The sequence below is a fragment of the Schistocerca cancellata genome, chromosome 4, assembly GCF_023864275.1.
Source record: "Schistocerca cancellata isolate TAMUIC-IGC-003103 chromosome 4, iqSchCanc2.1, whole genome shotgun sequence".
Classification (NCBI taxonomy): domain Eukaryota; kingdom Metazoa; phylum Arthropoda; class Insecta; order Orthoptera; family Acrididae; genus Schistocerca; species Schistocerca cancellata.
The window spans coordinates 152,580,727-152,597,130 of NC_064629.1; the positions used below are offsets into that span (position 1 = coordinate 152,580,727).

The window sequence follows — 16,404 nt, forward strand, 5'->3', positions numbered from 1 at the left end:
ACAAATATCTCTTTTCACTAATTGTAATTATTTTTGCTTTAAAACTGACTTATGAAAACTGACAACCCTTTCACCTCTTGACAGCAAAAAAAAAAAAAAAAAAAAAAAAAAAAAAAAAAAAAAAAAATGAAATTTAAACTCATAATTCATTATTGGCAGGGACAGCCTGAGGGTATGTGCAGCTGCCTAATTCTTCATGACCATTGGCAGCTTTTCTCTATGCATTATGATTGCTGTGCCTTAAGTGCATCTGTTAAAAGTAGGTGACTGATGAGTGCATATAGAGTTTAACATCATGTTTATGTTGCTACCCAAAGTATACAACACTGACTTGACAAATATTTTTATTTTTTTCATGAAGTGAAACCCAGTCATACTACAACGAGTGGAAATGTGTGTAACCTGTCTGAGTGGAGCTGAAGTGCACTGAAGATCAAAACAGAACAAGATAGTGTAACCATAAACTCCAGAAATCCAAAGCCAAAGCATCATACACAAGAAAAAAGTCTTTAAAAGTAGCAATCTGATAATAATCCAAATCAGTCCAGCAGCAGGTTTTCTTAGTCAGCCAAACAATGTCACAAGCTAGAAGATCATTTGATGTGAAGCTGCATGGTCAGTGCTGCTCCCTTAATATTGGGTGTGCACTGTATTTGAGAACACCACTACATGTGTTGCCAGCACCTTCGGTGTAGGCCGTGGTGTCTTGTCAGCACTTCCTAGTACTAGCTGCAGTATCTTGTGAGCACCCATTAATGCTGGCCACAATGTATTCAAGTGATTGTGCTGTGTCCCTGCCAACATCTGAGTTGGGGTATGAGTCGCCAATAGGCGGGAATACAAGATCCACTCCATTTTCAGCTAGTACCACTGAAAATGTTGTGGCCAGTAGTAGTGACAGCACAACAGAAGGGGGAGGTGGTGATGAGCAGCCTGACCAAAGGCTCTGAATGCAAGGGTGAACCCCTTTTGGTGTCATGAAATGTGTCGGTGATGTCAGCATCAGCATTGTCCTGTTCACTTGCTGTGGGAGTGACCAGTTACGCTGGGAAATGAGCACCAACTAGCGGCAGCAGAAGGTGGTCCCACCTCCATTGGCTCTCTGATGCCTGTTGAAAACGAGAGTGGCTGATGCATGTAGGTGATGGCACAGACCAAGATTGGAGGTTATACTGTGGTGGCGGAGATGGATGGGGGTCCCAATCCAGAAGATAGGGTGTATAACAGGAAGGAAGTTGATTGACGTGGAGTCAGACATTTGCCCTTTTGGCACCTATTTCAAAGAGCAATTTACTGCGGATTGTAGTAACTGTGTCTGGAATGCAACCTAGCACTCAGAAATAGGTGTCAGTGTGCACTAGGAAGGCCATAGCAGATTATCATGGACGATCTGACTGAGGTGGCAGGTGTATTGGGGGGGGGGGGGGGGAGGGGGGAGACGAAAGGCATTGCAAGATGTGTTGGTGGTAGCCATGGAGTATCTCACCTGCAGACCGTTTGTGATCTGGATTGGTTCAGTATGAAGCAATGAATCCTATCAGGGTGTCCTCTTTGTTGTGATATGTAGCAGACATTGCTTTCTTAAGTTGTAATTTGAATGTGTGTACAAAACATTCTTCTTCACTGTCTGAGAGCAGGTGGAACAGTGTGCTCAGTGCCAGTAGACTGGCAAAAAGAAGAGAATTCAGCAGAGGCAAACTGTGGGCCATCATCTGATTTGAGAGTCCCATGTATGTCATCATCTGATATGAGAGTCTGAGGTACACCTTCAGTAGAAAAAATTACTTTGAGAGCCGAACTGGTTGGGTGAGCATTGATAGAACACATATGCGCCATGTATGGGAAGTCTGAGAAAGCGTCAGTGACAACTGGCCACATGTTTCCAAGGAAAGGTCCAGCGAAGTCCACATGAATGTGGTCCCATGGACCTTGTGTGGTGGGCCAGGCGGCATAGAGCTGTGTGGAGTCTTCATTTTCTAGGAGGCGAACTTTGATACCATTGATGACCTGTACCTGATGCTTAAGGGACTGATATATGCACAGTTCTGGAGCTGATTTGGGAGGAAGATGTGTGAAAAAACTGTTGGTAATAAAGTCCTGTACTTGGCAAAATGGGAGGTTATTGGCAATTGGCATGGTGATGACCTCTGCATTGATCAGAAAATCCTTAATTGTTTTGCTCATGATGTAGTTGATCTGAAAGCACATGTGCTCCAGAGAATGAAATGTGGTGCCAAGGCCCATGGGGAAACAGGAGGGAGCGTTTGTTTTTGCTTGTTGAGATGTTGGACAATAATGAATGTCTTAGTGGTACTTGTTTAAAAAGAGGCATTTGGCTGTGTTATCAGGCAGATTGGATTTAGGTCCAAAAAGAGCAAAAATTGTTTTGTGAACAGTGATTAACTGAATTTGGTTCCTTATAAGAAGATGAGGAATTTTTTAACCCCAAAAGTAATGGCGAGCTCTTCTTGCTCAATAGGGCTACAATGAACCTTGGCTGGGGACAGAGTTTTAGAGGCAGAAGCAATGAGTTGTTTGGTTGCATCAGATTTTTGTGGTACAGAACCACTGTAAAGCCATTTTGAGAGTTGTCAGTGACTACTTGAGGGGTATGGTGGGGTCAAAAGTAGATAGACAGCAAGCCTCTCTTAGGGTTCTTTTCAAGGCTTCTAATACTGCCTGACAGACAGCTCTCCAAACAAATTGTGTGTCATTTTTGGGCTAATTGTTTAAAGTTTAGAAATCTGAGAGGGTTGTGATATGAATTTAGAGTAATATTTTACTTTATCGAAGAAAACTAGTAGTTCCTTTAGATTTGTTAGTGCGAGTTCTATGGTAATGACTTCCACACATGTTTTTGTCAGTTATTAGGTTCTATTTCTAAGATATGGCCTAGGTATTCCACCCAATTATTGAAGAATTCATATTTATAAAAATTAATTGTGAAATTCTTTATCTTCTGTCTGACCTGTGACAGTTATGTCATTCAAGTATCTGCAACAACTGAGAATGTCTCAGTTAAGAAGTTAGGGGTGGTGCTGGATAATCATCAGATCACTAGTGATGTCAAAAGGCAAGCAACTGCAGAAAAACAAACTGAATGGCATGTTAGCGACTGTAAGTGAGTGGGACTGTTTGTCAAATGAAAACTGCAGCTATGCATTGGCCATATCAATTTTTGGATAGGACCCACCTGTGACATTGGTCAGAAGGTCTTCTCACCTATGGTAGTGTCTGAATCTACCATAGATTGAACACTGATAGTAGATTTGAAATCACCACAAAGGTGAAGTCTGCTATTAGGTTTCTTTACTAAAAAAAATGCTGTAGCTCATAGACTGGATGGGACTAACGGCAGAAACTGCTGCCACTTGAGATGACAAAAATCTGTTTTTAGGGTGTTATGGATTGTGACGGGAGTAAGGCTAAAGTGGTGGGGTATAATCGTTGCCATGGATTGGTTCAAATGGCTCTGAGCACTATGTGACTTAACTTCTGAGGTCATCAGTCACCTAGAACTTAGAACTAATTAAACCTAACTAACCTAAGGACATCACACACATCCGTGCCCGAGGCAGGATTCGAACCTGCGATCGTAGTGGTCACGCGGTTCCAGACTGAAGTGCCTAGAACCGCACGGCCACACCGGCCAGCATTGCCATGGATTTGGGAGCGATACGTGCTGTATAGCCTCTTTCACGATGCAGGCTGGCATCAAAGAGAGATAAATAATCATTACACAATCCCTCTGAAGTGCTGGAGGGTTTTTCTTGTGAAGTATTAAGGATTTTCTCATGGAATGGAAAACCAAAGGTTTGAAAAACCTCTAAGCCAGTGGCACCTGTTTTGAGCTGAAATTTAATCAAAGCTGGAGGAGCATCTGCTTAGGCCTTTCCATCAACAGGCTGGGCTTTAATTGTTACAATCCTTTTTTGTAGCCTAAAGATGTTGTTGGCTGAGAGAAGCATTACTTCAGAAAATTTGTCTGTATTTCAGTTGCGAGTGTATATATAGGCAAATTATACAGTTTTCAGACAAGATTTGTTGCAGCATCCTTATAATATTCTCATTAAGTAACAATAATGCTTAATTTCCCATAGGCTTTTTCGATATGCATCCCCCATTTAAGATTATTTTGGAGCCATTAACTCAAGAACCTGAAGTTGGCTACACTCTGAAGGCCTTGAATATGAACAGTTCGTTCACTTTTTTTTTTCACATCATAGATATTTGGTGCCAATGTCTAACATCCATTTTTTACCAACTTGTTGTGACTGAACCAGTTTTCAATATTGTACACTTCTGAAGCATTTTCATTTCTTTCCCACTAACTAGCACACTAGTATCATCTGCAAACTAAATGCTATTCCCACAGAATTTGTTTATGTAATTCATATCATTCACATATAATAGAAATAGAAGAGATCTTTGTACTGAACCTTGTGGCACTCCATATTTAGTGGCTTCATAGTTTGATTATTGTAGAGCTAATTTTTTGAAACTGTGGTGTTGCATTTCAACCACTCATGTTCATCTGATTAAATGTGATTTTGTCCAGTTGTTAGATGTTCCCCTAATCCCCATGTTGTCAAGCTTAAGCAATAGTTCAGTGTTATCTGTAATATCAAAAGCTTTAGACAGATCTAAACAAATTCCAATGCCATTTTCACCATTATCTATTTTTTTAAGTTCTTCACTTAAAACTTCAAAATTTGCTGTGTGAGCTTACTGGCCCTTCCTGAAACCATGTTGTGTTGTAGATAGTATTTCGTGCTTTTCCAAGAAATCCGCTAGCTTACTCTTCTTTGGAAATTATTTTCTTCAATTTTTGAGAATACATATAGCAGAGCAATGGACTTGAAGTTAGTCACTTCATCATTTTTACCTTTTTTGAATAGTGGTCTGAGCTTGACACTTTTTGGCATGATGGGAGAATGTCAGTTTGAAAAGAACCATTACAAAGGTGCAAAGTTGAGCTAATGTTTCAGCAATGATATTTCCACGTTTTTTAATAAGAAGATGTGGGGTGCCATGAATTCTGGTGGAGTTGTTCATTTTTAAAGTTCTGATAATAGACAAGACTTCTTTCTGGGTTGTTTGAAAGAGAGAGGGCGAAGCAAGATTTATGTTGGTATTTGCAGATGATACTGCTCGCTTACATTGCTAAAATAAACCTTGAAAACCTTTGCTATCAGTAATTTCTTTACCATTATGCTTCATTTTAACTCTGCAGTTATATGGAGAATCATTATCAGTTTGCTGTTTCACTACATTCCATACAGTTTTCACTTTGTTACTGGAAATATTTATACTGCAGTCATTTGTCATTATTTTGGCTTCATAGATTACTTTTTAAGTATTATTTCATATTTTGTGAAATATGCATGATATTCATTAGATGCTATGGAAGAATTGGAGATTTCGTACAATCTTTACTTTTCAGCACATGTTGTCGGTTGGCAGGTTTTTCTGTTAAGATTACACGATTTGATCTTCTGTTTTTAAATGGGAATTACGTGTTAAAATAATGTTACAACAAATATGTTGAACTTCTCATCTCTGCTTTCACATCTGTACACTTCAATTCATGTTTCCTTCCTTAGTAAATTCCTTAAGTACTCAAAGAACAAAATGCTTTGATAGGAAATTTTCAATTCAGTCGTGACACTAGTGTGAAATTCCTTACCCTACACTCATATCAAAAAGTGTGCTGACATGGAGATTTCATAACCTTTCGCAACTGCAAGAACTTCGTCTATTATGGGTTTGCATAATTTCAAGACTTGCAACACTACTTCCTGATCAGGAACATAACAAATTCTGTTATCATATAATAAGGATTCTGCATACTAGAGTTTACAGGCAGGATTTTCTCAAGTAAAGTGACACTTTCAAAAGTGACCTTTCAAATCTTCCACCAAAGCTGCATAAGTTGGTGAGGATTGCTAGTGACACTGAAAAAATTCAAGCCTAGCAGTGACCATATGATGCTTTTGCTCATAGTAGGAAGACAATAGTTCACAAATGTTGCATATGTTAGCATCTCAGGCTCTAAAAGAGGATGTAATTTAAAGGATAAAGAGCAACTTGAGATTATTAGCTAGAAGACAACCACATTGAATAATAAAATCTGTGGTATTACATGCCTGAAAGTGCTTGATAAATCTGCAATGGAAGCTGTTCCAGTCTTCTTCCTCAGGTTTGAATGCTGAAATGGTAGTACAAAGGGTAAAGATTTATATTTTCAGCAAACTAGATAAAGAGGCAGTAGTGTCATGTCCCACTAAGGAACTCGGAACATTTAAACCAGGAAAGTTGGCACAGTGGTTAGCATGCTGGACTCTCATTCAGGAAGACAATGGTTGAGAGTTGTGTCCATCCATTCTGGTGATTTTCCATAGGTCTCTTCAGGCAAATGCCAGGATGATCCCTTTGAAAAGACATGGCCAATTTCCTTCCCTTTCCTTGAATATATCTGAGTTTGTGGTCCATCTCTAATGACCTTGTTGTTGATGGTATGTTGAACTCTAACATTTCTTTACCTTTTTTGGATAATTTAGCTCTGGGGAGGAGGATGTATTACCTTGATGCACATGTTTGTAGCATTTTTGTTTTACATGTTGGTACTCCTGTTCCTATGGGTTTGTTAATCAAATGTCATTTTTTTCTTTTTAGTTCACTTTTGCTATTTGAGTTTATATAGTGAGCAGAGAAACATTTGCACCATGTATGGGATAAACTAATTGGACAGAGCATAGCAAGAATGTTGTTTTCTTGTTTTAAGAAGGATCATTTTGACATTAATGACTCTCCACATTCAGGGAAAACTTTCAGGGTCTGATGAAGATTGTTTAAATGCATTAATCCACAATGTTCACCATCATTGTATTTGAGAACTGGCAAATGTGATGAACTGTCATCATTCAACCATCATGTGACATTTGCATGCAATGGGGAAGGTTTAAAAATTGGGAGTATGGGTACTACATATGCTAAGCCAAAATCACAAAAATCAGTGGATGGCCATATGTGCATCTCTGCTTGCTTGCCATCAGTTGGCTTGTGAACAATACCAACCATTCCTATTCTGTGTGATTACTGGTGACAAGAAATGGCATCTTTATGCAAAAATAAGGACACGAAAGGGATGGTTGAATCCAAATAAACCAGCAACTCCCTGTACAAAGACCTGTGTGCACCCACAAAAGATGCATCTGGTGCAACAACAAACTACAAATTGCTTCCCTGAGGTGTAACCATCTTTGCTGAAGTTTATTCTCAGCAACTGAGAGGTCTTGCTGGCATAATCTAAGAACATGCAATCCATGATAACACTCATCTGCATTCTGCTAGACTGACAAAAAATGCTGCACAGGAGTTGGATTGGGAATTCATTCTGCACCCACCTTATTCAGGTAATGTAGTGCCCTCAGATTTTCTCCTTATCTGCTCTCTATCACATAATCTTCAAGGAAATTCCTTTTTCATTGAAAATGCACTCCAAACATGGCTCAAAGAGTTCTTCACCTCAAAACTGCATGATTTCTAGGATTGTGGGTTTGAAAAGTTACCCCCACTTTGGCAGACTGTTGTAAATAGTGAAGGAGAATATATTATTGATGACTAAAGCCTCTGTTATATGTGTACGTTGTGTTTATTAAACTTATGCAAAAATGCTACAAACTTATGGACCAGCCTTATAGATGAACTGTGGCTCAGGTATAGAAGAACAGTTCACCATGCACATGATACATATACAGGGAAAGATGGGGTGAAGCAACCAGTGTGGGAAATGTGATCATTGCGTATTTTTTGCCCTGATCGGTGCTGCTGCCCATTGAGAAGTGGTCAGAGTAGTTTTAATATTCACCATCATTGTTGGTAGTGTGTTTTACAAAGGAAACTTATTCCCTTACTTTTTTTAGTTGAAATTTTTCTTCAGTTGTGTGATGTAAGGTAAAGAATTTATTTATATCATTTTTGTTACACTATGTGGTCAAAAGTATCCGGACACCTGGCTGAAAATGACTTACAAGTTCATGGCGCCCTCCATTGGTAATACTGGAATATGGTGTTGGCCCACCCTTAGCCTTGATGACAGCTTCCATTTTCACAGGAATACATTCAGTCAGGTGCTGGAAGATTTCTTGGGGAATGGCAGCCTATTCTTCATGGAGTGCTGCACTGAGGAGAGGTATTGATTTCAATCAGTTGGCCTGTCATGAAGTCGGTGTTCCATAACATCACAAAGGTGTTCTATAGGATTCAGGTCAGGACTCTGTGCAGGCCAGTCCATTACAGTGATGTTATTGTCGTGTAACGACTCCGCCATGGGCTGTGCACTATGAACAGTGGCTGGATCATGTTGAAAGATGCAGTCACCATCCTCGAATTACTCTTCAATAGTGGGAATCAAAAAGGTGCTTAAAACATCAATGTAGGCCTATGCTGTGATAGTGTCATGCAAAACAACAAGGGGTGCAAGCCCCCTCCATGAAAAACACGACCACACCATAACACCACCACCTCCGAATCTTACTGTTGGCACTACACAGGCTGGCAGATGACATTTACCAGGCATTCGCCATACCCACACCCTTCCATCGGATTGCCACATTTTGTATCATGATTCATCACTCCACACAATGTTTTTCCACTGATCAACTGTCTTATGTTTATGCTCTTTACAACAAGTGAGGCATCATTTGACATTTACCGGCATGATGTGTCGCGTATGAGCAGCCGCATGACTGTGAAATCCAAGTTTTCTCATCTCCCGCCTAACTGTCATAGTACTAGCAGAGGATCCTGATACAGTTTGGAATTCCTTTGTGATGGTCTGGATAGGTGTCTGCCTATTACACATTATGACCCTCTTCAACTTCAAATGTTCAAATGTGTGTGAAATCTTATGGGACTTAACTGCTAAGGTCATCAGTCCCTAAACTTACACACTACTTAACCTAAATTAACCAAAAGACAAACACACACACACCCATGCCCGACGGAGGACTCGAACCTCTGCCTGGACCAGCTGTACAGTCCATGACTACAGCGCCTTAGACCACTCGGCTAATCCTGCGTGGCCCTCTTCAACTGTCAGCAGTCTGTGTCAGTCAACAGACAAGGTCGGCCTGTATGATTTTGTGTTGCACATGTCCCTTCATGTTTCCACTTCACTATCACATTAGAAACAGTGGACCTAGGACTGTTTAGGAGTGACGAAATCTTGTGTACAAATGTATGACACAAGTGACATCCAATCACCAGACCACATTCAAAGTCCGTGAGTTCCATGGAGCCCCCCATTCTGCTCTCTCACTATGTCTAATGGCTACTGAGGTCACCGATATGGAGTACCTCACAGTGGGTGGCAGCACAATGCATCTAATATGAAAAACATATGCTTTGGGGGGTGTAGCAAAACAACAGGAGAAATGCTTAACTCAATTTTCAAACATTCATTTACAAAGGAAAACCCATGCATATTGCCTTAATTTAATTCCTGTACCACTGAAAATCTAAATATTAATGTCAGTGGAGTTGCGAAACAGCTGAAATTGTTAAAACTCAGCAAACCTCCAGGACCTGATGGAGTCTTCATCAGATTCTATACCAGATTTGAGGCCTAGTTATCCCCTCTTTTAACTAGAGTATGTTGTTGATCCCTCACACAAAATCTGTTCCCAGTAATTGGAAGAATGCACAGATCACACCTGGCTGCTGGAAGGCTAGCAGAAGTGATCCAAAAAATTACCATCCAATATCCTTGATACCTATTTGTTGTAGAATCTTAGAACTTATTATGATGTCAAACTTAGTGAGGTATCTCAAAAAGAATTACCTTCTCCATACCAACCAGTATGGATTCTGAAATCATTGATCATGTAAAATCCAACTGTCACTTTTCTCTAATAACATCCTGAAAGCCATGGATTGAGGCTGTCTGGTTGATGTAGTATTTACTGATTTGTCAAAAGCATTTGACTTGGTAACAACCTATGCTTGTTATCAAAAGCACAGGCATAAGGAATGTCAAGCAAAATTTGTGACTCGGTTCAGGATTTCTTAATAGGGAAGATGCAGCATGTTATCTTGGCTGGAGAGTCATCAATAGATGCAGAAGTAACTTCGTGTGTGCTGCAGGAAAGTGTGTTGTGACCCTTGTTGTTCAGTTTGTACATAAATGGCCTTGTAGACAATATTAATAATAACCTCAGACTTTTTGTGAATGATACATTTATCTTTAATGAAGTACTGTCTGATAAAAGCTGCACAAATATTCAGTTAGAACTTGATAAGATTTCAAAGTGGTACAAATATTGGCCACTTACTTTGAATGTTTAAAAAGGTAAAATTGTGCCTTTCACAAAACAATACAAAATGTAGTCACTATGTCTACAATATCAACCAGTCATAGTTTCATGGGTCAACTCATACAACTGCCTGGCTGTAAAATTTTGCAATGATATGAAATGGAACAGTCACACAGGCTCAGTTGTAGGTAAAGCAGGTGGAAGACTTTGGTTTATTGGTAAAATACAAGGGAAATGCAATCAGGTTACAGAGGAGATTGCTTTCAAGTCACTCATACAATCTGTCCTAGAATATTGTTCAATTTTATGACATCCTTACCAAATAGGACTGATTGATGATATTTCACATATACAGAGAAGGGCAGCACAAATGGTCACATGTGTGTTTGACATGTGGGAGAGCGTCACAGAGATGCTGAAGAAGTTGAACTGTGAGATTCTTGAAGATAGATGAAAAAAAATTCTTTGAAAGCTTACTTACAAAGAAGTTTCAGTAAGAATATACTGTACTGCAAACCTCTTATGTATCACTTCCATAGGAATTGTAAGGACAAGATTAGATTAATTATAGCATGCACTGAGGCCTTTAACCAATCACTCTTCTCATGTTCTGTTGCAAATGGAATGGGAAGAAGCCCTAGTAACTGGAACAATGGGAAATGCCCTCTGCCATGCTCTTCACGGTGATTTTCAGAGTTGGATATAGATGTAGACATAGTCAGGAGATGCAACTCTGTGTTAGCTGCACCATGATAGCTTGTTGTATGGTTTGTTGCCGTGTGAGTTGCTCAGTTTGTTGCTGCAGCTGTTGAGACTGTTACTGCAGTTGTTGTTCACATAATTTCAACAATTCTGGGTCCATGGTGGCCCTTGGTGCTGCAGAGGGTGTGCAAGGTTCAAGTCTAGTTGACAGACAAAGTACAATCCTCATAGTCACTGAAATACTTGTCACAAACTGAAACACAGTCACAGCACAGTAAGTGAAATGATTTGTAATTTGATTGTACCAAGTCTGCTAGAACCCAAAACAGGACTAAATATTTTAACCAGAAAGTCCAGGAATCCAAAATGAAACCATTGTACACAGTCACAATGTCTTACAAAGACCTGCCAAGGTTGGCCACAGGCCAGCAGCATGTTTTCTCATTCAGTCAGACATTGTCAAAAGCTGCTACATACTTCAAAGTGAAGCTCTATGGCCGATGCTGGTCCCTAAATACTCATCAACAACCTTATTTGGGCGCATTTGAGCATGTTACAAACACCTCCTAGTATGGGCTGCAATGTCTTTTCAGTACCTCTTGCTGCTGGCTGTAGTATCTTGAGAGCACCTCCTAGTTCTGCTCATGGTGTATTTCAGCAATTGTGTGGTCTCCACATCAACATCCATGTTGGAGTCTGAGTCATTGTTAGGCTGGGATACAAGACTGGCAATGGTGAGAGAGAACAGAGAGGCTGAAACGCAATGCTAGCACATACCCTACCTACTATTCTCAAACAGCAGAAAGAGCTGTGCTGACTTAGCAACCCCATCAAGTGGGGAGATCACTATTGGCTGTCATGTGCCCTCATTTCATGAGAAACTGCGTAGAAGTTTGATATTTAACATGGAAAATTGACATTAAATTCAGTGATCAGAAGCTTTATGCACCCTCCCTCACCCCTCCACTCTTTGAGACAAATACTAGTGATGAACACTTTCTCTGCCAGAGGATTCAAATTGGTTACCTCTGAGTTGAGTTGCATCACTCTGTTGTGCAGTAGGAATCTTCATCTACAGAGGTGGGGTCTCGATAACAAATGGAAGCATTGTAGTGACTCATACACAAATATTATGAATATGCCCAAGCAGTATGGTGCTATTACTAAGATTTTACAGTTTTATTTGGGAAATATTGTAACTTGAATTCCTCAATGAGTTCAGTTACTATAATTTAAATATTTGATTACATCATGTCAAGTATGTTGAAAGGGTTCTCTAATAAAGATAAAGCTCAAATTATTCTCAATAATCTTGACAGAGTGATTTTAACTAAAGAACCTAACATCACCATTAAAGAGAAACAACATGAATAAAAAGACTGAATTAAAGAAAGCATTTTGTATGAAATTGCAACTTATAATTTTGCTACTCACTGTACTAATATTGAAATACAAAATTTCTGCACATATTTCACAACTCATTTCTCTCTAAAGCTTTTGTTGCATTTAGCATGAATGATCACTTTCAATTATTCACCTCTGAGAATAAAGAGTGTCCCTGAAATATAAAATGATTTGACTTCAGTTACTACATTCCCATACTCTTTTGTTGAACTCTTGAATTATGGTGGAATGTAGTCTACTTTCAGTCACTTATGTAACTGGCTTACATGCATTTTATAGTATAAAAGTACATCCATTTTGTAATGAAATTTAGATAATACAGCCATTGCACACTCATCTGAGTTTCTGTATTTCTACACTGCATAGTAACTTTATGAAATAGATATAGATACAAGAAAATTTTAATTATATCTTGTCAGTATTATGCCCTTTGAACAAATACCAGGACATTTTGTTATGGCTGTAAAAACATTGTGTACTGTCTATCTTAAGAGAATTTGAGTACAGTGTCCACCATTCAGAATAAGAAAATTTAAAATATGTCATTTTCTAAGAGACAAGAATCTGATAAAACTTCAGTAATGACTTCTCTTTGAATGGATATTTATTTAGTTTGAAAAAAGAACAGCTTCAAAACTGCTGGATAGTAGTAACTTCCCTCTGTCACTGTAAGGGAAGTTACAAGTATAGTGCTAATATCTTGTATATCACAGCAATATCATTTTATCCCTTGTCTCTGAAGAGCAAAACATTCACACAGTGCAAAAATTAAATAAAATATTGCTCTTTAATCAAGTGTGTACCATCCTTCATGAATCAGTCTCTGTACATAATTTAAGAATTGAGCACACTATCATTTTACAGCACTGAATAAATTAGTTATTTTATTTATTTATTTTTATCATTAAAGCACAAATTATGGCTCTCTTCAGCACATAAAGTTCTGTTAAATGCTGCATGAATTAGATGAGAACAACATGCAAGTGCCTAACACTTCAAATGGTTGTGATGGATGTTTGCAATTCTTTATTGTGATAGGTTGCATTGCCTAGGTGGGAAGGTGAACATTGTGTCTGTTTCTGTTAATTGATGGTTCTGCATTCGTCTACCAGTGACTTATTTACTGCACAGTAGGAGTTTAAAGCACAGGTTGACATATCTTCTGAACCCTGTTATCTGTGTTGCTTCATTGCATTTGTTGTTGTAGATTAGATGTTATGAGGATTTTCTAGTGTGACAGAAGTAGACTAAACAACTTAGATCAGTTTTGTTGTTGTTATTGCTCTTATTGTTGTTGATGTCGCAATTGTGCAAATTTATTGTGTGCTCTTTTAACATAAATTTATTTTCATTTTTTGATGATTTAATTTATGTTTTGCATAAATGTAATTGAAACCTAGTTGCAAAAGTTATTTAAAATGCTTATTACTGTATCAGAGACATCTTGTCAGCTACTGAACTGTTTTGTTAATTTTTGAGATATTCATGTGAGAAATCACTGCCAACATTGCAGTGTTTCACACCTGAATGAAGACTGATAAAGGCACTGTACTCGCTGGAAAAGTTGTGCATTTTGTGGCTGAGTGGATAGACTGTTCAATGGTGTTTTTTTTTTCTGATATTCCCTGTTTTCTTAAAAGTTGGAAATAAAGAAGAAGAAAAGTGGACATGTGATGAAATGGTGTAGTAAATCACAGATAGAGATGGCCATGATATTCAAGAAGAAAAGGATAATGCACTTCACTTGCTATGTATTTTAGTCTCTCCCTCTAGTCCAGAATAATCCCTCATTTTCAGTTAATTTCTTTACTTTGTACACATTATTAATATCGTTATTAGTTCCTTTATTCCTCTCTTCTCCTTTTGATTGTGAGAAAGGAAACTTAGGTGTTAGATCTTGGGAACAAGCTTTTTCTTTTAAACTTTATTCGTGTTGATGAAACTTACTTTATTTTATTTTGTTCCTAGCGAGTATGGCATTCTTATCCCTTTTCATTCAGACTTATGGCTTTAATTCCCTTTGATTTTTTACTGATAATTCATGTGTCTGTAGTGCAAATAATTACATGTAAATAATATCTCTCAGGACACAAGGGGTAATAAAAATTATACTTTTCAGTTCCTCCACGCTGGATACAAGAACCTGTGGATCGCAATGTTACCAGAGATGAAACAGTTATGTTTGACTGTCAGGCTGAAGGCTTTCCAGTACCCACTGTAGTATGGAGGAAGGCCATTGGTGAGAATACATGAAGAACTCTTTGCTTTGCAGTAAATGATTTGTATTTTGTGTACCTAGTTACAAATGTTTTTCCCATATCTCTTAAAATTAACTTATACCAAATTTCATGAGAGAAGATATCCATGAAGAAAAAAATTCCCCTGTTAATAGCAGGAACAGGACCTACTAAAGCTAGGCCAACAGGTTTTCAGACAGTGAAAAAGTTCTTAGAACTATAAGAATAGTTCTTACATTGAGAGTTATGGGAAAATAGGGAATAAGGAAAGGTAAAGAATAATGAATTATGTCCTGCTTCACAATTACTTGTTTATACCACATTTTTAACTGCCTAATTTATCTACTCAACAAAGAAACAGTTCTTAAAATTCCAAAAATTTTAGACTCAACACTTTGCACTGGCTTACCAATGACAGCAACTGTGAGATAGACATCTTCTTATGTCCCACATAATGTTGACATGCATTTTGTCTTATCGTATTTTGAAATGAAAAGCATTCATAAATGTTTCATGTAATCAAGCATAATTTCCAGCATGCAGCATAATGTATGTTTCAGTCAGTCATAAACAGGATTTGTTAAATAGAAGATATCTTCATTGGTCTCATGTATCATCATAATGGCATGGTGAACAATACAGTTAATAATTTTTCCTAGCAGGACACAGGAAACTGTTTGAAATAGTAATTAAGTGTAATACTGTGCCCATTTGAAAACATGGTGATGGGTGTTGATCATTCATTTCAAATGGGCACTGGATTTCGAATACAGTAAGTTGGAAAAGTTTTACAAATCCAGATTTAATGGAGTTGGTAATGTGGATGGTAATCCTCACCCTCACCCTGCGTGATCCAGGCTTGGTGGGATGGGTGGGGGATGAGGGAGGCAGAGGAATGTGTTTCTACTTTTTCCTGTCCTGTCTTCAGTGAATGACAAGTCTGCTTTCTCCAAGTGAAATGCTAACATCTGCAACTATAGGCAATAGACCTAATGTTTACTCAAGGATGTATACACAGTAGTAACAGTTCTCAGCTTTGTTGCTGATAAAGAGAATGAATTTGATACTAAAATATTTAATTTTGGTAAGAAAAATATGTTGTATGAGAGAAATTCAGAAAGTAACTTCCCCCCAATATATTCAGATAATGCTAACCAACTCCTCCTTTGGATGCATATCCATTACTGTATGTCTGCATCCACGTGACTCATTTTCACACTGCCCACCCATAATTCGCCCATTTAGGATCAAAGAAACGTAACTACAACAACAGTGTTTTGAGATAATTCGATTTAAAGGTTTTGTCCAAAAAACTGAGTACTTTCTAATAGTTTTTCACAAACCTTTCTGTGGTGAATAAAAAGTTTATTTCATTGACTGTTGTTTTCTACTAGGTGTTACATATTTTAGTTACTCGATGGACACTAATGAAATATTTAATGAAATTATGCGCGCAGTTACGTTTGTCCATTCCTTAACGTAATGGCTGCTGCTGTATAACATATGAACGTCAAACAAATAATGTGCAGCTTTAAGTGATATTATCATATTAAAGATTACTGCAGTTGTGTTAATAATGTCTTTATAAATACAGATTACATGGAACAAGCTATGGAAATGTGTGTCAGTACTTTCAATGAGTACTATAAGCAAGAGAATTGTTTTCCAGGAAATTTATTATCAGTCTATGATGGAGAATACATAAAGCCATTATTATTTTCACTTTGCATTATTTGTCTGCAGTA

The 16,404-nt window shown here is 38.1% G+C and overlaps 1 protein-coding gene across 1 annotated transcript in view; it reads left to right on the forward strand.

Moving 5' to 3' along the window:
• LOC126183937 (Down syndrome cell adhesion molecule-like protein Dscam2) overlaps positions 1–16,404 on the forward strand; it is a 461,766-nt gene that overhangs the window by 268,723 nt on the left and 176,639 nt on the right. Inside the window, exon 7 of the mRNA XM_049926285.1 lies at positions 14,542–14,661. Coding sequence (XP_049782242.1) covers positions 14,542–14,661 — 120 coding nt within the window. The remainder of the gene's footprint in view (positions 1–14,541; positions 14,662–16,404) is intronic.